Source organism: Poecilia latipinna, unplaced genomic scaffold (assembly GCF_001443285.1).
Source record: "Poecilia latipinna isolate Pla-1442-1.1 unplaced genomic scaffold, P_latipinna-1.0 Scaffold246, whole genome shotgun sequence".
Taxonomy (NCBI): Eukaryota; Metazoa; Chordata; class Actinopteri; order Cyprinodontiformes; family Poeciliidae; genus Poecilia; species Poecilia latipinna.
Window position 1 is genome coordinate 228,980 of NW_015112862.1, and position 25,826 is coordinate 254,805.

General features: G+C 40.7%; 1 protein-coding gene across 7 annotated transcripts; it reads right to left on the minus strand.

The window, feature by feature from the left end:
* Nucleotides 1-97: 97 nt before the first annotated feature.
* Nucleotides 98-25,321, minus strand: LOC106947528 (protein KIAA0100). 7 transcript variants are annotated; one of them, XM_015032593.1, is made up of 41 exons: nucleotides 25,211-25,321; nucleotides 24,553-24,678; nucleotides 24,353-24,479; nucleotides 23,199-23,248; nucleotides 22,929-23,070; nucleotides 22,687-22,805; nucleotides 22,525-22,585; nucleotides 22,225-22,411; nucleotides 20,537-20,660; nucleotides 20,298-20,422; nucleotides 20,145-20,212; nucleotides 19,930-20,066; nucleotides 19,627-19,781; nucleotides 18,943-19,136; nucleotides 17,314-17,614; nucleotides 15,938-16,143; nucleotides 14,386-15,415; nucleotides 14,105-14,296; nucleotides 12,704-12,906; nucleotides 12,444-12,562; nucleotides 12,136-12,359; nucleotides 11,870-12,060; nucleotides 10,186-10,285; nucleotides 9,861-10,060; nucleotides 9,019-9,316; nucleotides 8,771-8,928; nucleotides 8,064-8,270; nucleotides 7,805-7,904; nucleotides 6,995-7,177; nucleotides 6,265-6,386; nucleotides 6,008-6,163; nucleotides 5,754-5,875; nucleotides 5,493-5,673; nucleotides 5,297-5,383; nucleotides 4,910-4,918; nucleotides 4,561-4,671; nucleotides 4,320-4,455; nucleotides 3,423-3,547; nucleotides 3,244-3,345; nucleotides 2,128-2,262; nucleotides 98-1,835 (listed from the first exon to the last, which is right to left on the minus strand). In XM_015032593.1, the coding sequence occupies exons 2-41, from the start codon at nucleotides 24,621-24,623 to the stop codon at nucleotides 1,650-1,652; spliced, it is 6,744 nt and encodes a 2,247-aa protein (XP_014888079.1). In that variant the 5' UTR covers nucleotides 24,624-24,678; nucleotides 25,211-25,321; the 3' UTR covers nucleotides 98-1,649. The 7 variants fall into 7 exon arrangements, with proteins under 7 accessions (XP_014888079.1, XP_014888075.1, XP_014888074.1 ...); XM_015032589.1 differs by having other exon boundaries at nucleotides 22,216-22,411; nucleotides 24,553-24,675; nucleotides 25,211-25,320; XM_015032588.1 differs by having other exon boundaries at nucleotides 22,216-22,411; nucleotides 25,211-25,320.
* Nucleotides 25,322-25,826: the final 505 nt, after the last annotated feature.

Genomic DNA, 25,826 nt, shown 5'->3' on the forward strand with positions numbered 1-25,826 from the left:
GTCAGATCGATGATCGATCAGCCCGCAGAGAGCCGAGCGACTTTAACCGAGATGTAAACAAAAGGAGCCGGCGGGACTGAAGAGAGCTCAGCCGCTTTTGCGTTACTCTTTAATCGACACGTTCAAGACAAGTGACAGAACAACCGTGGTTACAAAAATATCAAATACTTTGCATGAAAAGTGCTTTAGTGTTAGAATTACAGAAGACGCACTTTTTTTTTCCTTTTCAACATAACCATCAAGTACTCGAAGATATTTTATTTCTTCTTGATAAATTGCACTGAGGTAAAGTTAAAGTAAAACAGCAGGCTGAGTGATGCAATAAAAATCGAAAACATGTCGGCCTTCATGTCAGCGACAGTCATGCAGCCCAGATCAACTTCTTCCATATGTGGTAAAACATACACTGATAAATTTAGATTTAGCATGAAATGAATGGAATCCCAGCTGTTAGTAGTTAAAGTGTTGTGTGTGTGTGTGTGTGTGTGTGTGTTGGATCTGCAGCGGTGTTCCTGAGCCAGCAGGAGAGGAGCAGGAATCTGCCTCGCTACTTTCAATGCAATAAAATACTTATTACATCCGGGTCATTAGTCTGACGGAGGTGGGAGAGAAATTCAGGAGCAGCATCTCGTTTTAGCGATATATATATATATATATGTATAAAACAAAACAAGAAAAGTTGTAATGGCAAAACAGCAAAACCTCTTGGGATTTTTAGATGTTGTCTAGAGGAAGCAGGAGGGAGAAGAAGTCATAGCGAGCCTCTTTATGCCTTTATTCAAGTCTCAACTAGATAAAAACTAGCCATTTTTATCTCAATGTAACGAGATGCAAAACTCTCTAGAGAACTTTCTCGTTTAAACGAGAAAGTTTATTGTGAAAACACGACGTTTCTAGTTAAGAGTTTCTCACAATGAGAGTTTCTCTTTATATATAACAAGATGCAAAACTAGCAAAAACGAGAATGTATCTTGTGAGAACAAGAAAATATCTCGTTAAAACATGAACGTAACGAGATGCTAATAAGAACGATTCTCTTAAGAGTTTCTCATTAAAACGAGAACGTTTCTTGTTACACTTTCTTGTGATGGCGACGAAGCTTCTCGTTAAAAGATTCTTAACGAACATTTCTCATAATGAAAAGTTTCTCATTAAAACGAGAATGCTATAACTCAATGCAAACTCGCTAAAACGAGTTTATTAAGATGAGGTTTCTTGTTATAACACATCAAACTTGTGTCATTACAATGACAAACTTTCATTTTAACGAGAAAGTATTCATTTTAACGAGATAAGTTTTAAATTTTCTCGCTTTACCAATTTACCGCTCCTGAATTTATTTCCAAGCTCTGTCAGTTAAATGCTTTTGTAAATCAGAGCTGCCCAGTGTATGAAATGCTATAATTGGCACACAGATAAACTAAAGAAAAACAAAAAAACATGAGAGCACACATTTGGTCATTGTGACATCCAGATATCCATGGAGATCCTTCGAAAACAAGTTCAGCAGGCTCATGTGATGCAGTGAAACTACAGGAGAAGCTTCGCTCGTTCTTCCAACGTGGTTCCACAAGCTGGAGTGACGTTCGGGTGTTCGGAGGGAGCTATGTCAGTGAGGAGTGTTTTTTTTTCCTTTCTTTTTTCGTTTTTCACTTGCGTCGGCTGAAGATGCTCTTCTTGCTGGAGCTTTTGTCCGCGGTGCTGAGGCCGATGAGGAGCCGGGCCTTCTCGTCTTCCTCCTGCTGCTGCTGGTTGTTGTCCGCCTTCCCGTCGATCGCCTTCCCGCGCAGGTCCGCCACGGAGGCCGGCTTCAGCCGTAGCTTCTCCTTTATCATCTGGGCAGCAACATGGAGCCGTTTATGAAGAACGATAAGCAGCAAAAACAAACAAACATGGACCTTTTAAAAAAATTTAAATAAGAAAGAAAGAAAAAAATCCTAACAATTTAACTTTTTTATATATATATTTGAATTTGTAAAATTCAAAAATGTTTGATTTTCCTTCAACATTATAACTATTTTAGCATTTTATGTTCTAGACTGGCAGAAAGTAACAAATAAAATACACTAAGGTTTGTGATCGTAATGTTGAAGACAGGGTGTGAATATTTTTTGGAAGTGTTCACACCTGCGCTACAAGCGCCTTCCGGCTGTCCCGTTTCACAGCCATGGCGAAGTCCAGCCACGTCCACGTGTTGTTGTGGTACTCCAAACACGGAAGAACCAGGTTCAGGTCCTTCCAGTCCACACTGCTCTTCTCTCCCTGAGGGAAAAAAAAACACACACAAAACATTTGGACATAAAAAATTAAGGAGAAACTTTGAAAGGGAGCAAATGAAAATGAAAAGGCAAAAGGGGGATAAAACCTGCAGTCATTGGTTTAGATGTTGGCGTTGTGGATGGAGGAATCTAGTGACAACAGGTCAGCATCCAAACTGATACTGTTGTGCACTAAGAAAATCTCAAAATCTGATTGGTCAGATTTTCACGAAAAGTTGCGAGGAAGATGGTAAGGCCGTGGAAAACTTGTGAATTTGCATTATTGCAACTTCCTACATTTACTGAAGCATGCACGGTACTAATCTCATTAACTATGTTGGACTTTTGAGAAGCAGCTCGCAGATCTGTTCTATGAATAATGCTGCTATTGGATTCAATCTGGTACATTTTCTCTCTAGTTGCTACTAGTCAACAACAAACGGACTAAAATTTGATTCAAATTAAAACAAATGTATTTATTTTTTACAAAAATTGTTGTTTCCGTCTCCACTTAGAAAATTACAGATTAAAAACCCAGCTGGTTAGAGTTGCTTTCGCACCATAATAATTGGAGCATTGATATTTGATGTGGAACGATGATTTTAACAATGTCTGTTATTGGGTTTTTACTACCATTGACTCTATAATGTTATTTATTTTTTTGATATATTTTCACGATGTAAAGCACTTTGAGCTGCTGAAATGTGCTAAACTACATTTGTAACAAAATGACTTCCTTTAAACCTTCCTGAACACGAGAACCTGGAAAACTCATATCTGCTTTGAGACAAGAAAACATTTTATTTTCTTTTTTTGGGGGGGGCGGAAATATCCATTTTTACATTTCCAGCTTATGAAGTTAAGCATAATGATTACTCAGAGCATTGGCGTGATTAATTTGACCAAATCTTGTAAAAAATAAAATAAAATAAACTGATTGATGTAAGAAGTTTGTGGTGAATTTAGTGTTAAAGGTGAAACCCACCTTGTAGCTGACACACAGAGGCACTTGGGGAATCTTGATGTAGATGAAAGAATTGTTCATAGCAGCTCTCTCCTTCATCTTATCGATGTCATCCACAGGATGCTGAGTGGAGAAAACACACACCAGTTTGTCTTTTTCTCTCCTTCCTGAACAGCTTCAGTTCAGAATCGACTCCCCACCTCTGGAGGCTTCCTGAATGACCTCCTGACCCCTGCCGTGCGGTTCAATCCCTGGGTGATGCTCTTACTGGGGCCCATAGCGCCCATGGTGTCCTCCGACAGCGGCCGGGGTTTGACTGGAATAGCTGCGACACACACACAAACACAAACCATGTAAGTGTCAGCACCATGCCCTCTGCCTGACACTGCAGGCTACACCTAACACCACCACAGAGCCACTCTCTCACACACACACACACACACTCATGAGACCACAGTTCTCAAAAACACACGAGTAATTCAACACTGCGTATGGAGAAAATAGCAGCTGGTATTGATCGGTCTGCTGCAGGATCCACACAGTTAGGATCATGTTTGCTGGACAATAAATCGTCCTAATAATTATCACGATTAATGATAATATTGTGGTTTTGAGAGCATTTTCAAGTAATGTATAGATAATGGCATGTATGTGCAAGTTCACGTTCTCAAACATCAATAAACTTTCATTTCGTAAAGAAAACAAAATGGAAGATATCTTAAGTATCCGAAATAAAACGACAACTAAAAACATAACGAAAATTAAAACAACTTAAAACCGAAACCATGAATAAAATGGATCATAAAGTCTGTAAACAAAACTGCCCTTCAAAAAATATTAATCATCAGAAAAAATGTGTCTTTTAATTAGGTAGATGAAAATATCTGGCTTTACCTCATTTTCTGACTTAGGCTTTTAATCAAACGTTAGATTGCACTTTATTACAAAACTATGCCGTTCTGAACATCAAGCACTTTCAAGGTCTTGAGACATGAATCAAGCTCTTTCCAAATCTTAAAATTCAGGCATTTTCAAGAATTTCAACTAGCCGTACTCTGTACAGAGATAAAAACGGCCTTCATCACAAAACGACGTACCGGTAGTGACCATTCTGGACTTGTCTTCCTCATCTGTGACGTCTTCCTCTTCAACGTTTCGGCCCGGGAAGAAAAAGCCCATCATCCGTTTGAAGAACTGGTACATGAGCTGGATGGTGAGCGGCACCACGTTCACCTGATCACAGCAGAGAGGCTCAATCAAAGCAAAACTGCAGTAAAATGTGCTTCAGCAGCAGCAGCAGCAGCAGCAGCAGCAGCAGCAGCATGACGCGATTCTGACCTCAAAGTGTTCCTTCACGGAGATTCCTCCCACCGGGGGGCGCACTTTGCTGAAGATGCGCAGGGCGAACTGTCGCCCGGACTGGCAGTTGCTCTGAGGTCGAAGCACAACCTGGAAAAATGAGACGAGGTCAGCGATGGTACAACGTGGCTCGGACGGGGTCGGAAAGGTGCGTCACGGAAACAGGTGGAGATGATGACGTGAACACGGTGGTGAGACATCAGGAACACATGCGGCTAGTTGCTTTCAACATGCGACAGTAAAACCTCCCAGAGGAGCTGCGGAGTGATCCCATCCAGGACAAAACAAGGTGGGTTCAAACACAGACATGTCTGTCTTCAGTACGTACCCTCACACGCTGCACGGAGGAAACCAGGCAGAAATACATTAACACACAGAGAAAACAGCAAAAGTAAAAAAACAAAAAACAATACAAGGTGTTCCAGTCAGACGTTTACATGCACTCATCACTGGCATGAATGCCGTTCATTTAATCTCTTATTTCTGCGTCGTACAACAGTGGAGAGTTAGTTTGAATGGTGCTACTTTCAAATGTGGCTCAAATGTATTCATACGGCTTTTCTCAACTAATTAGGAAGGCGCCGATCTAAAAATTCAGACCGATATCAGTATCTGATATAAACATTTTAAATATTTACAGATATTATACATTTATATATTTTACTACGCTTTCAACTTCTTGAGAGAAAAAAAAAAATTCAAAAATCAAATTTACCTTGTAAGCTGCGTTTGGGAGCAGGTTGTTCATCGTGAACCACCCGAGCTCCAGCAAATGCTCGGCCGTGTCATCGGACTTGTTCAGCTACAAAGAACAGGAAGTGGATATTTAGTTCCTCTGTGACGTCTCGAATGCAGGAGATGGTGAATTTGAAACGTATCAGACAGACGGAGGTCAGACAGCTTCTACTCGCCTTGCTGTACATGAACCTCTGCAGCTCCAGCTCTGCGATGCCCAGCTGCCCGTCCTCTTCGGTCAGACACCAGCGAGCCTGAGCAAAGTAGATCTCCGTCCTGCGCACAACACCCACGTCTTCTGGTGGCTTTCGCAGCTCCAGCTTGTTTGCCCGCTGCAGCTGGAAATCTTTAAAACACCTAAAAACAACAGAGATGTTTTTCACTTCGAGCCATTTCCTGCTCGTTGTTAGAAAGGTCCATCGGTCCTGAGGAGAGACCTGATGAGGATGTTGAGCTCCTCGCTCTTCATCTGCATGTCATTCTTCTCCTGGTTCAGCTGGTTCTGCAGCCGCATGTTGATGTCCATCAGTTCGTCACTGTTCGCTTCGTCAGTTTGAGCCTAAAGGGAGGTGGAATTTTAAATGATTCACATTGCTTCAATTGCATTTCTCCTTTCTATTTATAGCACTACCAGAATAAAGTTGTAATATTACCAAAATAAAGTCAAATAAAGCGAGGCGGTGCGGCTCACCCTGATGTTGGAGTAGATCTGCTTCTCGAGGCGTCTGATCTGAGCGAGGTGCTGCCTCACCGCCTCCTGCAGGTGCAGGATGCTGCTGCGCTGCTCCTCCGGGTTGCTGGAGATCTCCAACTGGAAGCGAACCCGCTGCTTCTTCTCGCTGTGCTCCTGGAGAAGAACCGTAAACCGTCACAGGATGATGGAGAAAGGAGAGAGAGAGAGAAAAAAAAAAAAAAAGAGATTCCCGGCTGGCTGGCGTTCCTGCCCACCTTGCGTCTGGGCTCCACGTGAAGCAGCAGGTTGTTGACGATGTCCAGGATCATGGCGTACTGAACCGGGTTCGTGGAAATCTCCAGGTCGTGGTGAATGAGAGTGAACGTTTCCACAGCACCTGAAAAGAAATAATTGAACGGATTTTTTGTTTTCCTTCAGTGTTCATGATTTCCATAATGCTTAAAATGCTGATGAAATCACAGAATTTAATGTGCAAAGTGAAATTCACAGTGAAATGTGGAATTTCACAGAATTAGCTGATATCTGCGATAAAGGAAGGATATACAGTAGTTTCTGTGGTGTTTAGCGTCCTGATCATTATGGAAGTCTGCACAAGCTTTTGCTTTTTGTAGCTTTTTTTTTCATGTGATAAGTATTTTTATTGCGTTTTACTCTAAACCTTTTTTAAGAGGGACATTTTCTTTTATGTTAAAAATGGGATTCCCAGTTTTTTCACATAATGTTTGAGTTCAGTTCTTCAAAGGAATGAGAAGGAAACACTTTTTGCAATCTGGTAAAAATAACGTTCTGTTGAACTGCAGCCATTTGTTTCATTTGTGAGTATCAGTTAATGTTGACCACTAGTTATTGGTCTGTCTAATTATATGCATTTTTTTGGGTTAATAAATATGGTTAAAAATGGAAAAAAATATATATATATTTGTAATGCTGGATTTGGAAAATAATAAAACTGGATTTCAGTGCTGCTCCTGTGATCACACACACCCGCCTGTTTTTTCAGCAGGTCCTCGTTCTCGTGGTTGTTCCTCATCTCTGGAGGCTTGATCTGCGTGGCCAGCTCCGGGTTGATGTCGTGGCTGTAGCTGATGTAGTGCATCCTGCAGCTGCAGCGCGAGATGATGCGCTGCACCTGCTGCGACTCGTTCACCTGCGCTGGCTGGTTCCAGTCTGCCAAACGTAAAATTCAACCGTCTGATACGAGCAGAATTAAATCTAATCAGAGAATACATGAGCTAAAAATGTGCTCTTCTTCTCACTCCTATTATTTACTGAATTTGGAAGATACTTTTGTAGCACAGTTAAGGATGCACCAACCTGTTTTTTTATTTATTTTTTATTTACTTCCTGTACTTATATCTAAAGTTTATTATCGGGCGATACCGAACAAAACAGAATAATAGTGCTGAATTGACTTAAAACATTTTTTTCTTTGTTGCAAACAGGCATAAATTTACTGAATTACTCATTTATTTGATAACTCTGCACCAAAACACAACTTTAACTTTTTCAATCAGTGCAGTATGTAGTAGAACAGCCAATGGAAAATAAATAGTAGATAAACTGAAACAACAGGCTGACCATTTTTTTCAAACATGTAAAAAATAAACTACATCAAACCTTCATTCAAATGGTTCAGAAAGTGCAATTAGGAATTCTAAACATAATGTAAAATAACTAAAAAAAAGCCTGACATCGCTCAGAGCACAAAGAATTAGCCTGAATAGATTTTTTTTCTTCAACATTGGGACTGATATAAATATTAATAACTCAAAGCACAATCAAGTCTTCCCGTACCTGTAGTGGTGCTGACCATCCCTCCCACTGCCTGGCCGCTCTCCATCAGCTCCTGCACTGAGTCCAGGTTACGCTGCCTGTGCTCCTCAATGTTTTTCACCTCAACAAGAAAAACACAGATTAAAGATTCTGTCCAAAAATTTGTAATCCCAGCATTTTTGGAAGCAGTGCTTGTAACTTTAGCAGAATAAGCATATCCACTCCAATGATGCCCTTCAGCCACACGCCATTTACTTTTGCTCTTGAGAGCAGAGCCTACCTCCAGCCACAGCTGCCGGTCCTCTTGCTCGGAGGGATTCAGCTCCATGGTGGCAAAGTACTGCATGCCGTCTAGCAGGCAGGTCCAGGTGGTCTTCTGCTTCAGCGTGTCGCTGTACCAGGTCGGGTGGTGCTCGCACTGCAGCAGCTGGGCCTTGGCTGCAGACACCAGCACACAGCCGGCTGTTTCTGTGCCGCGCAGCATCATCTAGGTGAAGACGATCACATTCAGACTGATGTTGTGGTAACGCTCAAGTCCGTCTCTGAGCTGGACAAGGTTTCATTAGATGAACTAAATATTCAGCAGGCCGGGCTTTTTAAAAGATCGATGATCGGCCAGAAAACTGCAATCGGAACACCTCTACCCAAAATATTTCCAAACTGGGTGCTGAAGTTTCAGTGGTTTGGATCCTGGATTTATAGAAATCTTGTAATCTTCAACCAACATGTGGTCATAAAACCAGTTCAATCAGTTCTGATAATAGGCTTAAAAGATCATAAACCGTGGCTCACTAGGTCAAAATGATGGAAATACTGTAATCAACACTAGTCTGCTTTATGGCTGCTTGTTGTTAAATGAAATAAAACATGAATTCATTTCATCTTTCATTGTTATTCCACACTTCACCAAACCTGGAAAATACTTTGGTCGCATCAGAGGCCTGTTAGAACCGTGATGGTTCCTGAACGCAGCATCAGAGCGATTACCTGACAGTTGACCAGCTCTATGAACCAGTTACGGTTGAACACGTCGTCGGTCTGACAGGCTGCGATGCCGCACAGCTGGTCGCTCACTCCAGAGTCTTCCTCGGAAAACACCACAAACTTGTCCGTCTCCTCGATAAGCTTCTGCAACATCGACGTTCCTGCAAAACACCAAAGAAACAGATGTGGTTGAGCCGTTCCCGATCCCCATGATGGAGATCGTCGCCGTCACCGCAGCTGGGAGCGCCCACCTTCGTTTTGACTTTTCTCCACTCGACTGGCAGCGGGAATGACCGGAGTGACGAGAGCCGCGGTCGGGGAGTAGCTGGAGGGGGAACGCTTGAGTTTCTTTGTCTGCAGGTGTGTGTCGATCTTCAGACCCTTCAGAGCTTCGGTGGAGAGATTCCTCTTCAACACGGACGCCTTTTTGTAACCGTCGTACAGCCCGAAGGCGATGTTTCTGTTTATGGTCGTCCAGGACGCCCGGAGGTCCACCAGGCGCAGTTTGTGAGTGTAAGAGGCATTTGTTTCATCTGTGGTGTTCACTTCCTGTCGGGAATCACAAACAAACAAAATATTTTTTTTTTTTCCTCTTTCTGGCTACCAAGAATGAGTACTTATCGTATTGCTTGTCATTTATCGTGATACATGTCATGGTCAGAATTCTGGTTTATTGTTGTCGCAATAAATTCCAATTAATGAAGTAAAAAAAAAAAAAAAAAAAAAAAAAACCCACATTCTCGGTTTTGTCACTTTTACTATTTTCTCCACTGCTGTTTATTGAAACACCAGTAAATACCAATAAATCTGAAAATATCGTGTGCAGTTTAGTGATACAAATCACACTTCTTTGTGTGACCGGTGTCCTAAAAGAGCAAATTACAAAATGGGAATGTTTATCAAGAGCAGTGTTTCTGTTTTTGGGGCTATAATTGCTGTGACACACAATCACAGTCATACAATTTCCTATAAAAGACAGAATAATTCTCATCGTCACCTTTACTGGTATCACAGTAGTTTGGCAAAATATCATGATAAAAATTTAAGCCCTTCCCGGCTACCATGAAAACCAGAAACGGGCTCCAGCCATTACCTCCTCCATGCGGTTGCTCTGCCGCTGGTAGCTAAGCGACGACAGGCTGAGCAGGTGAGTCTTCTTCACCTGAGCGTTCATCTGGTGGTCAGCCGTCTCGTCCCAGGTGGAGGCCATCAGGTGAACCGTCACCAGAGACAGCTCACTCACCATCTGAGTCACGTTCCACTCAGAGATCAGCCTCCTCATCACAGTGCCAGCTGCAAAAGCAACACACAAGAGTTGGCTTTTAAATAAAAAAAAAAGGTAGATTTATGTGCAGTCTGAGAAAAAACAGAAAAGCTTTTTTTTTTTTTTTTTTTTTTAATTCCATGATGCTTTTTACCCTGTGGAATGAGTCTCTGAGTCCCACGAGTGAAGACGTGACCTTTGTTGCACTCCACTTGGACTCCTCTCTGCTGCGCAAAGGAAGCCCAGTAATGCACCTGAGGGATAAACAATACATGTTTATCAATACTACAGCCTGATTAAATGCAGATGTTTGAAACCTTTTTGTGGGTTTAAGCCTCTAAAAAACTAGTTATGGGCTCAGTTATCAAGAAGTCACATGAAACAGAAGTAAAAGTTAAGAATATTCTGGCTCTACAGCTAACTCATAGCAAAAAGCTTATCTGCAGAAGAAAGATGCAGGTTTATCAACATCCTTTGCTTGGATGGTTGGCAAGAAATGAATTATGAAGCTCTGTGTTTTTTAGATGAAGTGTAAGAAGACTACGGAAGTTTTCTGAACCCAGGTAAAGATGCAGTAGGTAACTTTCATAAAAAAATGTTTTTGTATATATTTCTGTCACCATGAGACAATTGTGAAAAAAGTTATTCCCTCTTCTTCCTCTATGTGGTCCTACTGCAGAAATACAACACTAGGTCCGAAACGACCAATCAGAGACAGGGGGAGGGTCTTGGTGCTCCTGTTCGCACTGCTTAATACGCTGATGGCAAAGAGAAAACTTTCTGTTCCAGGAAAACTGTATCTGCCGTTATTGGTGGCCACACTAAACACCGAGCAGAGAACGGGGGAGGGTATGAGCAGCATGTAGACAAGGGTGACTGACAGCACTAAGACCTTCCTCTTGGTTTTGATTGGTTATTTCTGATCAAGTGGTGCTATCAAGAGAAGGCAGAAGAGCAACATTTTTTCACATATCTGTTTCATTCTATACTCTCATGACATGATGACAGTTCTAACAAATATATTATATATATATATATATATATATATATATATATATTAATAATCTCTTCACTGTACCCTCAACATTTATTTCAGTTCTTATCATCCTAGACTTGCTAAAGATTTTTCTGGCTCCTAATGAAGCAATGAAGTCTGAGGAATCTGTGTCATTATTGAATAAACGTTATCTTTCTTGTTCACATAAAACAAAGTCAGCATATCTGTTTACAGGTTGATCCAACTTGTTGTTTCACTGGTTTAAGCTCCCAGGCCTCTGGTAGAGGACCTGAGCTCAGAGGATGAAAGAGACCACCAGCGGAGGGTGAGAAGGGAATTTTTTTTTATGTACTGTTTATAAAAGTTACATACCTTACATGCTTTAACCCCATGTGAGAACTGGTCCAGGTGTAAACATAACATTATGCAGTGTGTTTATTAATAAACACATTATGCAGTGTGTTTATTTCTAATTTAATTTAAAATGTTTAAAACATACCAGTACTTATTTTATGCATTTATGTGGCGCTAATTAATACTTTGAATTACGGCACTTGGGGCCTTGAAGACTTTGTATCTAAAGAAGATTTTTAAGCACTTTGAAATTTTAAGCACAAAGAATCAATTTGTTTTAAGCTAAATGAGCATATTTAGCTTAAAACAAAATTGATAACAAATTGATAAATAATTTTTTCAAATTATTATCTGAAAAACGATCATTTCAACACTGAACAACAACCATCGTTATAGCGACTATCACCAAGCGGAAATCAATTCGGCCTGTTGAACTATAAAACACCGTTGTCGTCAGGCAGCTTTCGGAAAATAATAAAAACCTCACTTGCAGCTGAGGGAAGGCAGCAGTGTAGGACATCTGCTTGTAGTGCTGACCCAGCTTTTTGCGGATCGGCCTCAGGCTGTGGAAGAGCTTGCCTCTGCAGATCGGTCGAGACACGCTGGTCCAGGTGGCCCAGAAGTTCTGCATCCAGCGCAGGGTGCTGCTGTACAGCAAGATTCGAGGCTCGGGAGGTTCTAGAAGACAAGATGAATGCCGTCTTTTAACATGCCGTGGATTCATCTTTGAGGTCTGACAGTTCTGACACACACCAGTGGAGCAGTTCTGATTGAGGTCCATCGTGATGGAGAGGTTGAGGTTTTCAGAGCGAAAAGCTCTGTAGGAGTCGTGAGGCTGTCCCGAGGTCACATCCGCCATGTTCTCGGCGCAGCAGACCATCACTGCGTGGTGGTCATGGGGGTTGCCGTGGCAAAGCCACTGAAGATCAAGGGTCATACAGAGGTTGGGCAAGTGCAGGAAACAGATATCGTCATACCTGGAGTGGAAAGTGGGGATTTTCTTGGTTAAAATCTCATCTATGAATGTGGAAACAGATTTCATTCCAAGTGTTGGTGCTTACTTTGATGCCGTCCGGACGTTTACGTCCAAATTCCCTTTAAACACAAACTCCCCAGGATTCCAGTCGAAGTTCAGCTTGGTCCATTCCCAGTGCAAGTTCTCGGTTGTGTTGTACGGATCCTGGAAGAACCCAAACACCGATTGAGTTAAACAGAAACACTCAAAACAATAGAAAGAATTGAGGAAATATTCAAAAACATATAAATAATCTCAACGACATAAATAGAATCAAGCAAAGACATAAAGAAGAAGTTGCTTCACCTCGGTAGCCAGCTGATGCAGGTTGGCGTGCTCGATGTTCATGACCCAGTGTCCGTGCAGGAGCAGACGGCTTTTGTCCCACCAGGCCAGAGGGGGAGACGGATCGGCCGTGGGTTTGGTCAGCAGGTCTACCGACTGCCCAATCAGCGTCCAGGCAGGGTCCCAACATGGCCCCCATACGATGGTATACAGAGAGATATTGGCTGCAGAGAGAGCGACTTCATCATAACCGGAGGAAAACGTTACGGCATCATTCTGCGCTGGCCATGAATTTCCTAGCATTATATTTAATAATTATGTATATTAAATATATCTTATTACCCTTTCGACACTGAAAAAAAAACAACAAACCCCCCAGCAAAAACATGAAAACTATACTGGTTTTTAATATCAGTCCCATTTTACACATGGGATTAAAGAACAGATGTGTAAAAATGACTAACATTGTAACAGTATAACTCATGGTGTTTATTTAGCTTCTGATTAACTCCACGCATCAAATATTAAATAACTAAATATAATAACTTTCTTAATCAATGTGTTACAATATTAGTAATGAATGTTCCTCTGCTATAAATAAATATATAATTAGATCATATTATATATTTTAGCAGTGATGGGGACACCTTCACCGATGCGCTAATAGCACAGCTAATTCTTTTGTTTAGCGCTTTAACATTTTTGCTAACTTTGAAAACTTTTAGCGCACTTATCTTCTGCTAAATTAATTTTTCTGAATGACTTCTAAAGCACTGAATTACTTGACAGTTATCAAAACTTTCCATTGAAAAAAGGTTTGATGTCTGTGTTGAAGTTTTGATTAGTGACAGTTAAGAACTCTTCCGAGTTGTTAGACATTTATGGTCAATTAGCCAAAATTAGCAGCAGAGTTAGCAACTGAACCCTTGAGGGAAAAGGTCTGTTACAAAGTATCACTGTGAGATGCAACCACACAGTGAGGTGTGCAATGACCACTTTGACCCTGCAGAGGGCGACACATGCCGTCAACACATTGTTGAATTTAGCGCTATAGCAATAGCTCCTGCTAAATACCAACAACACTGTTGAATTTAGTGTTGAATACCATGTTGATTAGTGCTATTGGATCTATTGTTCATGATTAGTGGTTTACGGTTAGCGTAGCTAGCTTTTTAATTAGTGGTGCGCACTGTTGCATTTAGATTAAAATTCTTGTGGAAAAAAAAAGAACCTGTTAGTTTTATCATCATCATACAGTGAGAATATAATCAGTCTATGCCTACAACCGACTAAATTAAAACAATGCTGTCAAAGTTTGGACAGTGAGAATTAATTTTGCTACAGGATTTTACAATATTTTCTCTTTGATATAAAAATAATTGAATAATTTTAGCAGGATCTACAAAAATGTGCAGAACTTACATTTGAAATCATAGTAGAACTTGAGTGGAGGCATGTTTCTGTGGACCGTCACATCTCCCCACAGCGCTCCGAGCGGGACGGTCTGCTTGCGACGAGCCCTCGCCTGACCATCCTGCTCCGTCCCGATCAGACGTCCCGACAGCTCCCAGTCCCGGATCTCAAACAGGTAGCGCGGATAATCTCGAATTCTCACTGACAACATAACATGTTTGAAAAATTAGACATCACCTTAAAATATTTTGATTTAATTTTCTATTTTTTTTTTTAAATGATAGACTTACCCAAAAAAGCGCTTAGCTTAAACTTGACAGCACGACACCACTGAACCACCAGGGGGAGCCCGTCTCGGGGGAAGGGACTGATCCTGTCGATGTCTCTCAGTTGCTCTCTGACTTTCTCCGGACCGTGTAAACACTGATCGGCCAGGGCGATGAGCTCCATGTCCGACACGGTCCAGGTCAGTAGAGACTTCCTCATGGGAGTGTTGGCATAGAGTCGGCGCGAGCGCTGGATGTAGATCTCTATGTGCTTCTTCTCCAGCGAGCTGTACAGCTCCTCTATCTTTCTGGCAGGCAGAAGTTCTCCGTGCTGCTTCCTGAGTTCTGCCACCTTCTTGTCCAGAAGCTGCAGGCGCTTGGCGCTCTCTTTGCTCTCATCCTTCATCAGCTCGTAGTTGTCCCTCAGCTTGATTTCGAAGACGTCATCCAGGAAGACGAAGGAGAACTGGCTGATTTTGAACACGAGATCGGGAGGCAGCCGTTGCTCGGACGGCGGCGGGCTCTGAGGGAGGTGGAGAGTCTTCAGCCACTTCTGCACGCCGATGGCCATGTCGAAGGTTTTGGAGAAGTTGTACTGGTAGGGGAACTCCACGGACAGAGACGGGCAGGTGAGGACCCAGACTCGGTTGTGGGGAGTGGCTAGGAACGGGAAGGTGTCCCTGTGCAGCTGCATCTCGGTGAGCTCGTCGTGAGTCTCCACGTCCAGCTCGTTGAAGGAGACGATGTTGTTGCCGTCGAAGTTGAAGACGAGCAGAGGGGAGCGTATGTGCATGGAGCCAGCGTGCTTTGAAAGGGAGAAGGCCTTGGTGTGCAGCAGGATGTAGTTCTTCTCGCTGACATGGGCTGTCAAGCGGGTGGAACCCATTTCCAAGCGTACGGAGAAGCTTCTGGTCTGACCCAGCATGGCGTTTCTGTTCTCTTCCTGTTCGCCACGGAGCATACGCCAACAGGCCTGAGCTTCGGTCATATGCTGGAACAAGACCATGTGGTCTGGTGGAGCCCAGTCTACAGTCAGCTCCTCTTCGCTCTGAACCTGTACAGACATGGAAGTTCAACCATCCGTACCCTGTTCGTTCTATCTGTATTCAGCAGTAACAAACTTGAGTTATTCATGCGGCTTCTGTGATTTAAAAGGAAGAATTTCAATCCACAGCGCAAAACAAGTCCAAAATGTAACAATGACATCCAACATAGCTTTATTTCCAGATTGTCTGATAGGAGTAACAGCTAAGAACTAAGTCAAGTCATGTGGAAATGTGTAACTGGAATGTGTTTTGCATGAATTTAACTGATTAAGCTGTTTAGTCCATGGGAGACACGAGACAAAGAGTTCCAGTCACAAAAAAACTAAAACCAATGATTCTGTCACAGCGACTGGGCCTTATAATACATGGCAAATAATGGTGTACTGACGTATAAAACTCACAAATAGAGAAAAAAATACTGACTTCCCCCAGTTTAGAAACCAAACTGGGGGAAATAAATTGGCCTCAGAAAACTAGCCTCGTTTCTGGAAAGTGGTGTGGAAAACGCATTGTTAGAAACCTGCGGCTACCTGTAAGCTGTGTGTGGTGACGTGGTACCAGACGGTTATTGCGGTGAGTTTGAGTACGGGGTTGAGGGTCTGGGCGGCGGGGCAGCACGCTTCCATGTTCTCAGTGAGAGTTTTCACCAGAGACAAGCTCATCTCCTGCAGAGACACTCTGGAGCTCTCTGCAGAGCTCAGGATGCTGACGGTGTCCATACGCAGAGACACGGCTCCTGAAACACACAACACACTCCCCGTCAGATGAGATCTCTGATATCTGTCTGGGAAACGGTTGAAATTTGAGTCGAATTATAACATTTAAGCAATAAACGGGTTTTTCAAAGATGAGATTTGTTTTTCCTGTTTGCTGATTGCTGGATTTGACAAATTTGCCCACAACTGGTTAACTCCAGCATGTCCTTCATGAAATCTACCTTTTGGAGCATCAATCCTTCAAGCTCTGATAGACAACTTTGCTTGATATTCTGCTGCTTGATCGTCTTTTAGTCAAGAGAAAAAAAAAATAATTTTTAGTTTTTCACATCCACAAACCTACATCCCTTTAAAAAAATAAAATAATGAGAAATTAAATTCTTGTGTTTATTTACAAGACTTGTTCTTACTGAACGTAACAAAAGCTTCTACTCAGGTGGCAGGAAACTATTCAAATAATCTGCCTCTGGAATCAGCTACATCATCGTCTGAATTTGAACTATTATTCATTTCAGATATACAAACATCTCGTTGTAAATGCTTTTATCTGGAGCAGCTGCTGCAGTAGATGTAATAATTTCACACTCATTTTTTCCTAACTTTGCTCTTTTATTCGTTTTAAGCTGCTATTTGTAATGACCAGGATAATATTGCAAAAAAAGATTTAAATGGGGGGAAAAACATAACTATTTAATCTACTGGTTAATTAAAAGTTGAAAATACAAATAAATAAAACCTAAATCTTGAGTTTACTTATGTATTTTCAAAAGAAGAAATAAGGTTAAAAAAGTTCCATTAAATTACATTTTTCTAAAATGCGTTGTCTTTTTAAATCTATCCGTAAAGTATTTTTTTTAGGTTTTTCCCATGAGACCAACAGTGATGAAGAAATCAGGTTTATTTCAGATTATTCCAGCATTTACCTCCTCAGCAGAAGCAAGGTAGATATTCTAATATTATTCCAACAAAGTGAGTAATTTAAGTTTCACAGTGACAGAAAAGTGATCAAAAGCTAGAAATGTGGCCTCTCCCACCCCAAAAAAGCTCATTTGAATCAACTTTTATCTGGTTTATGGTTTTAAAATGAAAGGACCTCACACTTTTTTTTCCCAGTATTTTACAAAGAATCCTACCTGAGTAACGTTAAACATCCGACTCCGACTGTTTTCCTCAAAGAAGCTTCTTCTTACCTGCCACATTGGAGACTGTGAATACATTGACATCGTTCAGACAGCAGTCCAGTTTAAAAAGCAGGCCGGGCTGTGAGGAGGAGTGGCCCGACTTGACGACTTCGTCTCCAGAGGGAGAGTCGGGCGTCACGTCCGGCTGGTGAGGCTCAGGGTCAGCGGAAACCCGCAGGAGGGACAGGAGGCGAGAGAGGCAGAGCGTGCAGGTCTCTGACAGCTCCACCTGGAGACCCTTCAGGCTGGACTCCACGTTCAGGCTGGGAGGCTGGCTGCTGCAGGCGGACTGGGGTCGGTTCAAACTCCCCTGGAGCAAAAAAGGGGAGAATATTCATGACTAAAACCAGACTTTTTCTACTCAAACAAAAGTTGTATATTTTCTTTTTTTTTTTAAAACAAACCTTCTGTTTGAAATTAACTTTGCATAACAATAATTGTTCAAATTCAGCCTTTTATCACTTTTACTGCAGGTTAATGCTCAATTTTGGAAATGAACTCAATTTTAGTAGACTTTTTGAGAAACCTCTAAATACAGCAAGGCTGCTGCTAATGCTTCCAGCAACAAAGTCAGAAAAATTCATCTTTCCAGGACGTTGCAATACTTGTTTTGACTGTTGTGGCCTGAAAATGACTGATTTTGCGACACCTTTTTCAAATTTAAGCTTGATTTTTGCCATAAAATGGTCTTACAAAAAAGTCCCCAACCGTCCCCAAAAAAGTTTAGTTTAACTTGGTTGATATTTATAGTTTAAACTCCAAACAACATTTTCCAAACAACCTTCTTGAAATCCCTTAATACAAATAAAATCATCAAAGTGCAAAAGAAGAATTTTAGGTAACACTTTATTTGAAGGGGGTTGAATAAGACTGACATGACACTGTCATAAACATGACATAACACCTGTCATGAACATGAATAAGTCTTCATGAATATTTATGACTGTTGTCATAAATATTCATGAAGGCTTATTCATGTTCATGACATGCGTTATGTCATGTTTATGACAGTGTCATGTCAGTCTTATTCAACCCCCTTCAAATAAAGTGTTACCGAATTTTATATTGGTCATTCAAGTTAACAAATTGCTCACATAGTATAAGCAAAACTTACGAAACATCTCAAAATGGTTTTTGAAAAAATAAATAGAAAAATTAAAGACAAAAGTTATTGTTTAGGGTCTCGCATGCTTTCGTCTTACAGGTTTGGCTTTCAAGAGACTTTTGAAACAGGAAGTTAAATTAGAAGGGGACAAAGGTACGGGTCAACATTCAGCTGAGTGCAGTGACTGGAAATACAGAAAATGTTAACGTTTGCAGATAAGTTGTGATGAAAATCACAAGTCTGTGCAAAATTTGCAAATAACGAATGAATTTGTATTAATAGAATATCATAACTTCCTGGAGGGACTGAAAAATGAAACTACTATTTTGTCAGAGTTTATTAAGTTGTATCACTATGTTTTTTAACCTAAAGAGTAAAGCCTAAACATGTCTCCAAAAAGCAAAGTAGACACAAGGAGAAGACAAAAAAAAAAGAAGAGGGAAACGCAAAGAAGTAAACGCCTCGAATTACAAAAGTCTGAATAATTACAAAGCACAAGCACTGATGAGAAGTGAGGATTTATGTTTTCCTACCTGGAGACTTAAGGTGTCTAGAATTAACGCTTCGCCCCACACGTGTTTACCCGGCGGGTGAGGAGCCTGCTGGATGTGAGAGCCTTGACCCACTCTCCACCAGAAGCTGTCCAGGGTCAGCGAGGCCCGCTGGTGCAAGTTCTGAGAATCCGAGCTGTCGTTGTCAACCTTCAGGTCGAGAAGATGCTGCAGTTCTGTAAAAATAAATACACAAGTGAGAGCAGGTCTATCAGAATGCTATGAATTTCAGGTTACTGTGTGCAGAACAATGGTGTACTGGTGTTCCACAGGGAACGGTTCTTGGTCCTCTGCTGTACATAAATGACTTTAATCCAATTTAAATTTCTGATCTCATATGTTCTTTATCAGGCAGGGTTTCAGTTTTTTTTTTTTAAAAAAAAAAAAAAAAAAGAAAACAGGCAAACTTTTCAGTCTCTAAAGATGTAAACCTGGTAGAAAACTAAACCATGTATCATTTTTTCCTCCACTTCACAGGAAAAATGTCAGTTTACTACAAAATTCCTGTTTAACGCATAAAGGTTTGTGGGTGTAAAGAGGCAAAACGTGAAAAGGAGGTTGTTTGGGGTTATAAAAAACAGTGTTAATAGCAGCAATATACCGTCTCAGTAGTGAAAATGAAAGCCATATGACAATCACGTGCTGCGCTGCGTGAGCGGAACGGACCTGTGTTGGCGGCGATGAAGCCCAGAGCGAAGGGTGTGGTGTCCCCCAGCTGCACGGACACGTTGACGTTGGACACGGAGGACGAGATCATCACGGGGGCGTCCAAGTGGGGAAGACGCCTGAGGAAGATCAGGGTGGGAAAATAATCTAATGGACTATGCAAAATGAAAGGGTAATGGGATAAACAACAGAGCAAACGATGCAAAAAAAACAAAACATGGATAAGGAAAAAGAAGGTTGTTTAATAAATGTCAAGAGATCAAATAAAAACCCGGGAATGTTAATTATCGTTTGGCAGCTTGCCTCTTTCTGTGGGCTTCCTTCCTGTGGAGCAGCTGTTGCCAGGGGAACAGATTCAACCAATGGGAGAACTCTTGGTGGCGATAGTGCACGATGCAGGTGTTGACTATGAACGATCCTGAGATGTCAATGGACGTAACCTGATGGGACAAAAGCCGTTTTAAAGGCGGAGTAACCCAACGATCAAGACAAACGCAGAGAGTCAGACGTCTCGTCACCTGCAGGAACGTCTTCAGCGTGTTCACGCAAAGGATCCTCTGCCTGCTCTGAGAAAGGAGAAGTCCATCTGACAATAAACAACAAAAATAAACATGTTACTTATTGCTTTTTTACAATTTATGTCCCCGTAGAGCGCTGGAAGGCCAGCTGACCCTCCAGGATGAGCTCCAGGCTGCTCTGAGGAAAGCTCAGCTCAGGAGTGAAGCTCTTCAGGGGATGCTGCTCGTCGTCACGTCCGTAACTCATCTTCAAAGATTTCAGCGTCCAATTCAGGTGTCTGTATATTCCCCAAAAAAAGAAGAAAAAAGAAAGTTTTATTGATCAGAAAACTGATTTAGATTCTGATAAATAGTACCGAGGCGTAAGCTCCTGTAATTTGACGCTGACTCGCCTCTTCTGGCTCTGCATGGACAGGGTCACGTTTGTGTTGTCGAACTCCACGTTGACGTTGTGGGGGAGCAGCTGATGGAACTGTTCCACCGTCTCGGTGCCGATGAATTCAGGGTTGTCGCACTCTGATAGGAAACGGGATCGGGTTTAAATAAATAAAAAAATAATAATAATAGTCACGAGGAGCATCTAAACGGAACATCTGATAAGCAAATGAGGAGGAGTGAAATATTAAACCGTGTGATACATGAACTAGATTATTACTCAACTGAATGTTGGTTAGAGTTACAAGATGTTAAATTATGCATATCATATCGAGTTGGTTAAAAAGTATTCATACCGTTTAAACTGACTTACATTTAGTCACGTTACAACCGGTAACTTTAATGTGTTTATTTGGTATTTTCTCTTTTCAAAGCAGAAAGTACTGCATTACTGTGAAGTAGGAGAATTTTTTTTAACAAATAAAATTGTGAAACAAGTGATGTACACATGCAGTTAGTTTCCTTTACTAAAGGTAAACATATGGCTTTAGATTAGATTTGATCACCACTAGCATTTTCTAGCTTCTGCTTTTGCTAATCAAATAGATAAACTTAAATTGATGTACGTTGTTTCGGTTTTTTCTCCCAACTGTAGCTGTAAAGTTGAGCCTTTCCTGCTGTTGCATTTTATACATAGAAGTATAAAATGTAACAAATTCACCCCTTAAAAGACGCCTGTGTATGTAAACAAAGAAAAATCTGCAAAGCGTGTCTTCGTTTTTATCCCATTTTAAACCATTTCCATCAAACATGCATTTAATCTGAGCATTTGTGTTGATTTCAGCCATTAAAGCAGCAGATGTCAGCTTGACCTTGTGAAGAAATGACCTCTGTCCTCAGCCCGGTTAAAAATATCTCAGAAAACATCCAAGAGTTTCAGAAGACAAGATGTATCGACCTCCAATAACAAGTCCAGAATGACGGAAACTCATTTAATTCACCAATGAATTAAATATGTCCTGGATCCTGGTCATCATTTTTTGCACACATTAGAAAATGTTTGTGTATTAAGATGTAAAACTAATTTTAAGGGTGTTTATGCATTTTTTTGTTCAGTGGTATTATTTTGGTTGTCTGTGGCTTTTATTTGCATTTTATTTATGGTTTTTGGTTGTTGCGTTTCATTTTGGACATTTAAAATATCTTCAATTAATTTCTGTAAAGCACTTTGTATTGCCTTGTTGTTGAAAATGTGCTATATAAATAAAATTACCTTTTACCTTTACCTTCCAGTTGCAGTGAGAAGTGTTATTTACAAAATTAAAATTTATTAGTATTTCAGAGGGCAAACTTGCATTATTGCACCATCATCAATGTATTAATTGAAATGGTCTCAAAACAACAATATTATTGTTTATCTCAATCATTTCTGGGGCCATTTATTGTCCAGGAAAATTTGTTATGACCAGCCTAAATGCGAATTTAAAAAAGAATCATTGATGGAAACATGCACAGCGACTGATTTTGACATCTTCTAAGAGCAAAAGATGTGTTTAATTTCCCAAATTTAAAGAAATCAGGGCTGATTTATTAACTGGCCTACTCATCGGTGCGTCTCCTACTGAACCCACTGTGACGTCCACCCATAGATGCCCATTTAGCATTTTAGAAAAATAAAAATAAAAACAGCACACACCTTGCTCACCAGATACAGCAGGGTCTATTTTCTTCTGGGACTTTGGCGACATCAGGAGCTGGCTGAGGAACAGGCCCTCATGCAGCTCTGCTGTGAGCGTCCTCACATTGAGGGACAGACAGCCTGGCCTCATCTCCGGCAGGGCCACGTCCCCCGACAGCAGCAGGCTGAGGGCCAGCTCAGCCAAACATATATCCTACAGGAAACAGATAATCACTGACACTCGCTCAATTAAGACCTTAAATTTAAAAAAATAACAACAACAACAACAACAAAAAAAACAGCATAAAGAAATAAATAAAAACTCACCAACTGGCTGCTTTTGAGCACTTTACTACTTAGTTGCCCCACTGAGAAGTCCCAGGCCAACCTTTTAGAAAATAAATAAACATTTTTTCGTAATTTTTACTTTCTCCCTCCCACCCCACTGTTTTGAATCTTATCAGTAACAGAAACGGGAAAAATCCTCACCTTTTACTTTGATGGTCGAGTAACAGGGTGATGCCTGTGACCGTCATGTGCCACAGCGACTCGGGGAGAGCCAGGTTCAGCACCATCACGTTGACTGAGCTGACGTGGAAGGACAGCAGCTGGAGAAAAAAAAAACAGAGGAAAGCGACGAAGCTAAGTGGCGGCGACCCCTGAAGGGAAAAAGCCAAAAGAAGAAGGAGAAGAAGAAGAAGAAGTCAGATGGACGTAGGCCGTCTTCATACCTGGGACAGAAAGCGGAGTGTTTTGGGGTTGACTGGAGTCTTCTTTGTCTTTCTTCCATGACCGGTCTTCAGCAGCGGGCCCAGCGGTACCTGAAGGTCAAACCTGACTCGGGTGTCACCGATGCACAACGCTAAGTATCGCCTGAAGACAAACAATGAGCTCAATCTGATGCAGTTATTTTTTAGTAGTTAAAATAATAAATTTTATTTTATTTATTTATTTTTTTTTTTTTTGCTGTAAAGTCACAAAAACAGAACACGGCAACTTACGGTAAGTCCTGGTTCAGAAGTCTACTTGACAACCAAATCCTGTCGATTTCCTGACCAGAGAAAATGAGAATCACAATATAAGTTAAGCAATTTCCCAATAAAGCATTTTCTATTTTATTCTATAGCATGTTTGCGATGGCTTAGCTTGGTATTTACTACACTGGTGCAGCTCAAGTAATTAGAAAATAACTGAAAAATCTGAAAAGTTTGACTGATTTAGTTTGAAAAGTGGAACATATCAATTCATCACACAGAATGGATATTTCAAACATTAATTTTTGTTTATTTTTCCTGATTACAGCTAACAGCTAATTTGCAAAGAGAGTCATTGACACCTTTTACAAATAAGTCAGTCACAACAAAATAAATTCCCCTTCCAAGCATATAAATGGAAAGTAAGTGGAAGGAAAAAATGAAAAAGAAAAGGAAACATTTTCATTTTAAACTGTAATGGAATAAAATAAACTAATGAAAAATAACTGTCTGGACAATGACTAGAGCCAATGCTTCAAGAGCCTAAAATCACAGACTAGTTTGTATTTCTATCTGTGAGGTTTGTCAACAAAAACGACACAACAATGAAGATGAGCTGGCATTAACTAATTTTCTGAAAAAACTCATTGAATGTAAGATTTAACGAGTAAAATTAACCAGAGCTGCAACTAACCATTTTTGGTAATTGATTAATTGGATAAAACATTTGGCACATTCTGTAGATTTTACACATATTAGAAATACAGTAAAAATGCAAACAAACAAATAATTAAATTCCTTTTTAATTTTTTTTTCCCCATCTTAAGTGCAAAATGTATATATTTTTATGCAGTTTTGGCGTAATTACTGTTCAGAGTAAATTGTTATTTTAGCAAATTGTCTGTTTTTGAGTCTGCACACTCTTGCTAACAATTAATTAATTGTTAAATTAGTTGATGATTAATTCAATGATCAATTTATCATGATTAATTGTGTTAACCTAAAATTAACAATAGCAAGTTGTATGTAATATTATATCTGTATGACAGAGCATAACCTTTTTGGATTTATAAGTGAAATAAACCAACTCTTCAATAATTGCTTTAACTTAATGAGATTCACCTACATTCCTGTCAGGATACCGGTCACAATTCATGAGATAAATCTCATGTTTTTCTTACCAGAGTGTGCTGGGGGTGAAACTGGATACTGACTCCTTTGACGGAAAACAGCCCCACTGATTTGATCTTCAGCTCTGCGTTCAGCGTAGCCCGGAAGAATCGGACTGCCAAGGTGCAGAACAGCCATCTAAAAAACCAACATCCACACTGTTAGAGCCAGCTCTTTCCAGTTTTAACAGTGAAAACATGGCAGGGCTCACCTGAACAGGAAACGTAACAGCACAACCCCCAACAGGAGGATTAGAAGAGAGGATATTAGGAGGAGAGACATTGTTCACACCCAAATGTTGGACATTGAGTGTGGCTGCCCTCTTATCTATCAGCTGCTGTCAAAGAGAAAGACATAACGGTGTCATTAGCCGAAAGTCTGCAAAGTGGACACACAAGTCGTCACCGTCACCGCGACTCAATGAATACAAGTTCTCCAAAGATTTAGTGGCAGGTTTACATTGAGGAATAGCCACACTGTGCTAATATTGCTAAAGTAGTTATAGAGAGGAATGCCACATAGCACATAAACTTTGAGAAGTTAGCTAATGACGTGGAAACATTTACCGAAACCTACTGCCTGTACACTAGTTAGTAAAATAAAGAAACGCAAGTTAGTAACTCGAGGTGACAGCTTTGAAACATACCATCAGCACAGGAAACAGTTAAAACCACTTTTTTCGCCGCGTCACCCCAAAGTAAAATCAATAGCAAAGCAGAGCTAACGAGTTAGCGTGCTAACGCTACCGCTAACAGTAACAGAACAGCTGCGAGTCTAAAAAAGAACAAATTAGCGTTGCTTTTAGGAACCGCTGGAGATTTTTTGTGGTCTGCGCTGGCTGAAAGTCTTTGATTAGCGTGCTTACCCACCCTGACACGTTAAAGCAGCGGGCTGCCCCTGCATAATGCCGCAGAGAGAGCGGTTTTACTGACAGATGACTGCTCAGGCAGGCAGGGTAAACACAGTTCAGCCCTACTCTGCTCTGCTCTGCTCAGCTGGCAGGACACTTGAGACGATGCAGGAAATTTCTCACTGATATATATATATATTTTTTTTAAATAAAATGCTAATCAGGAATATTCTATTCAATTAGTCATTTCAAACTTATTTAAAAAGAAAATACATAAAAAAAAATAGTACAAAAAAAGAAATCAAATTTTTAACAAAGCATACGTTCAGGGCAACTCAGACTTTTAATATAGACCGCATTGAATTCCAATCAGAATACCTTACAAAGGTACTTTTCGCCCTTCCGCCATACTTTGTATGAAAGGTTAGTCATTTACAGAATCACAAAAACAGCACAATCAAATGACAAACTATCTGAGTCCTTTGGGGAATTTCTCTTCCGGTTTTCAGGGGCGACTCCAGAGAATTTTCATAGGGGTGGCGAAACCATGCCAGAATTTTTTTATTTATACAAATGAAATCATACAATTTTAAATTTCATACATAATAATTTATAAGTTTCATATATAGGTTATA

Bases quoted from the DNA above. Each gene is read 5' to 3' on its own strand.
- LOC106947528 (XM_015032589.1), bottom strand. From the start codon at position 24,623: ATGTCTCTCCTCCTAATATCCTCTCTTCTAATCCTCCTGTTGGGGGTT. The intron at 20,423-20,536 runs GCGAGTCAGCGT...GGGAATATACAG, and splicing joins TCCATGCAGAGCCAGAAGAG to ACACCTGAATTGGACGCTGA. The intron at 12,061-12,135 runs GTGTGTGTCAGA...CTTGTCTTCTAG, and splicing joins CAATCAGAACTGCTCCACTG to AACCTCCCGAGCCTCGAATC.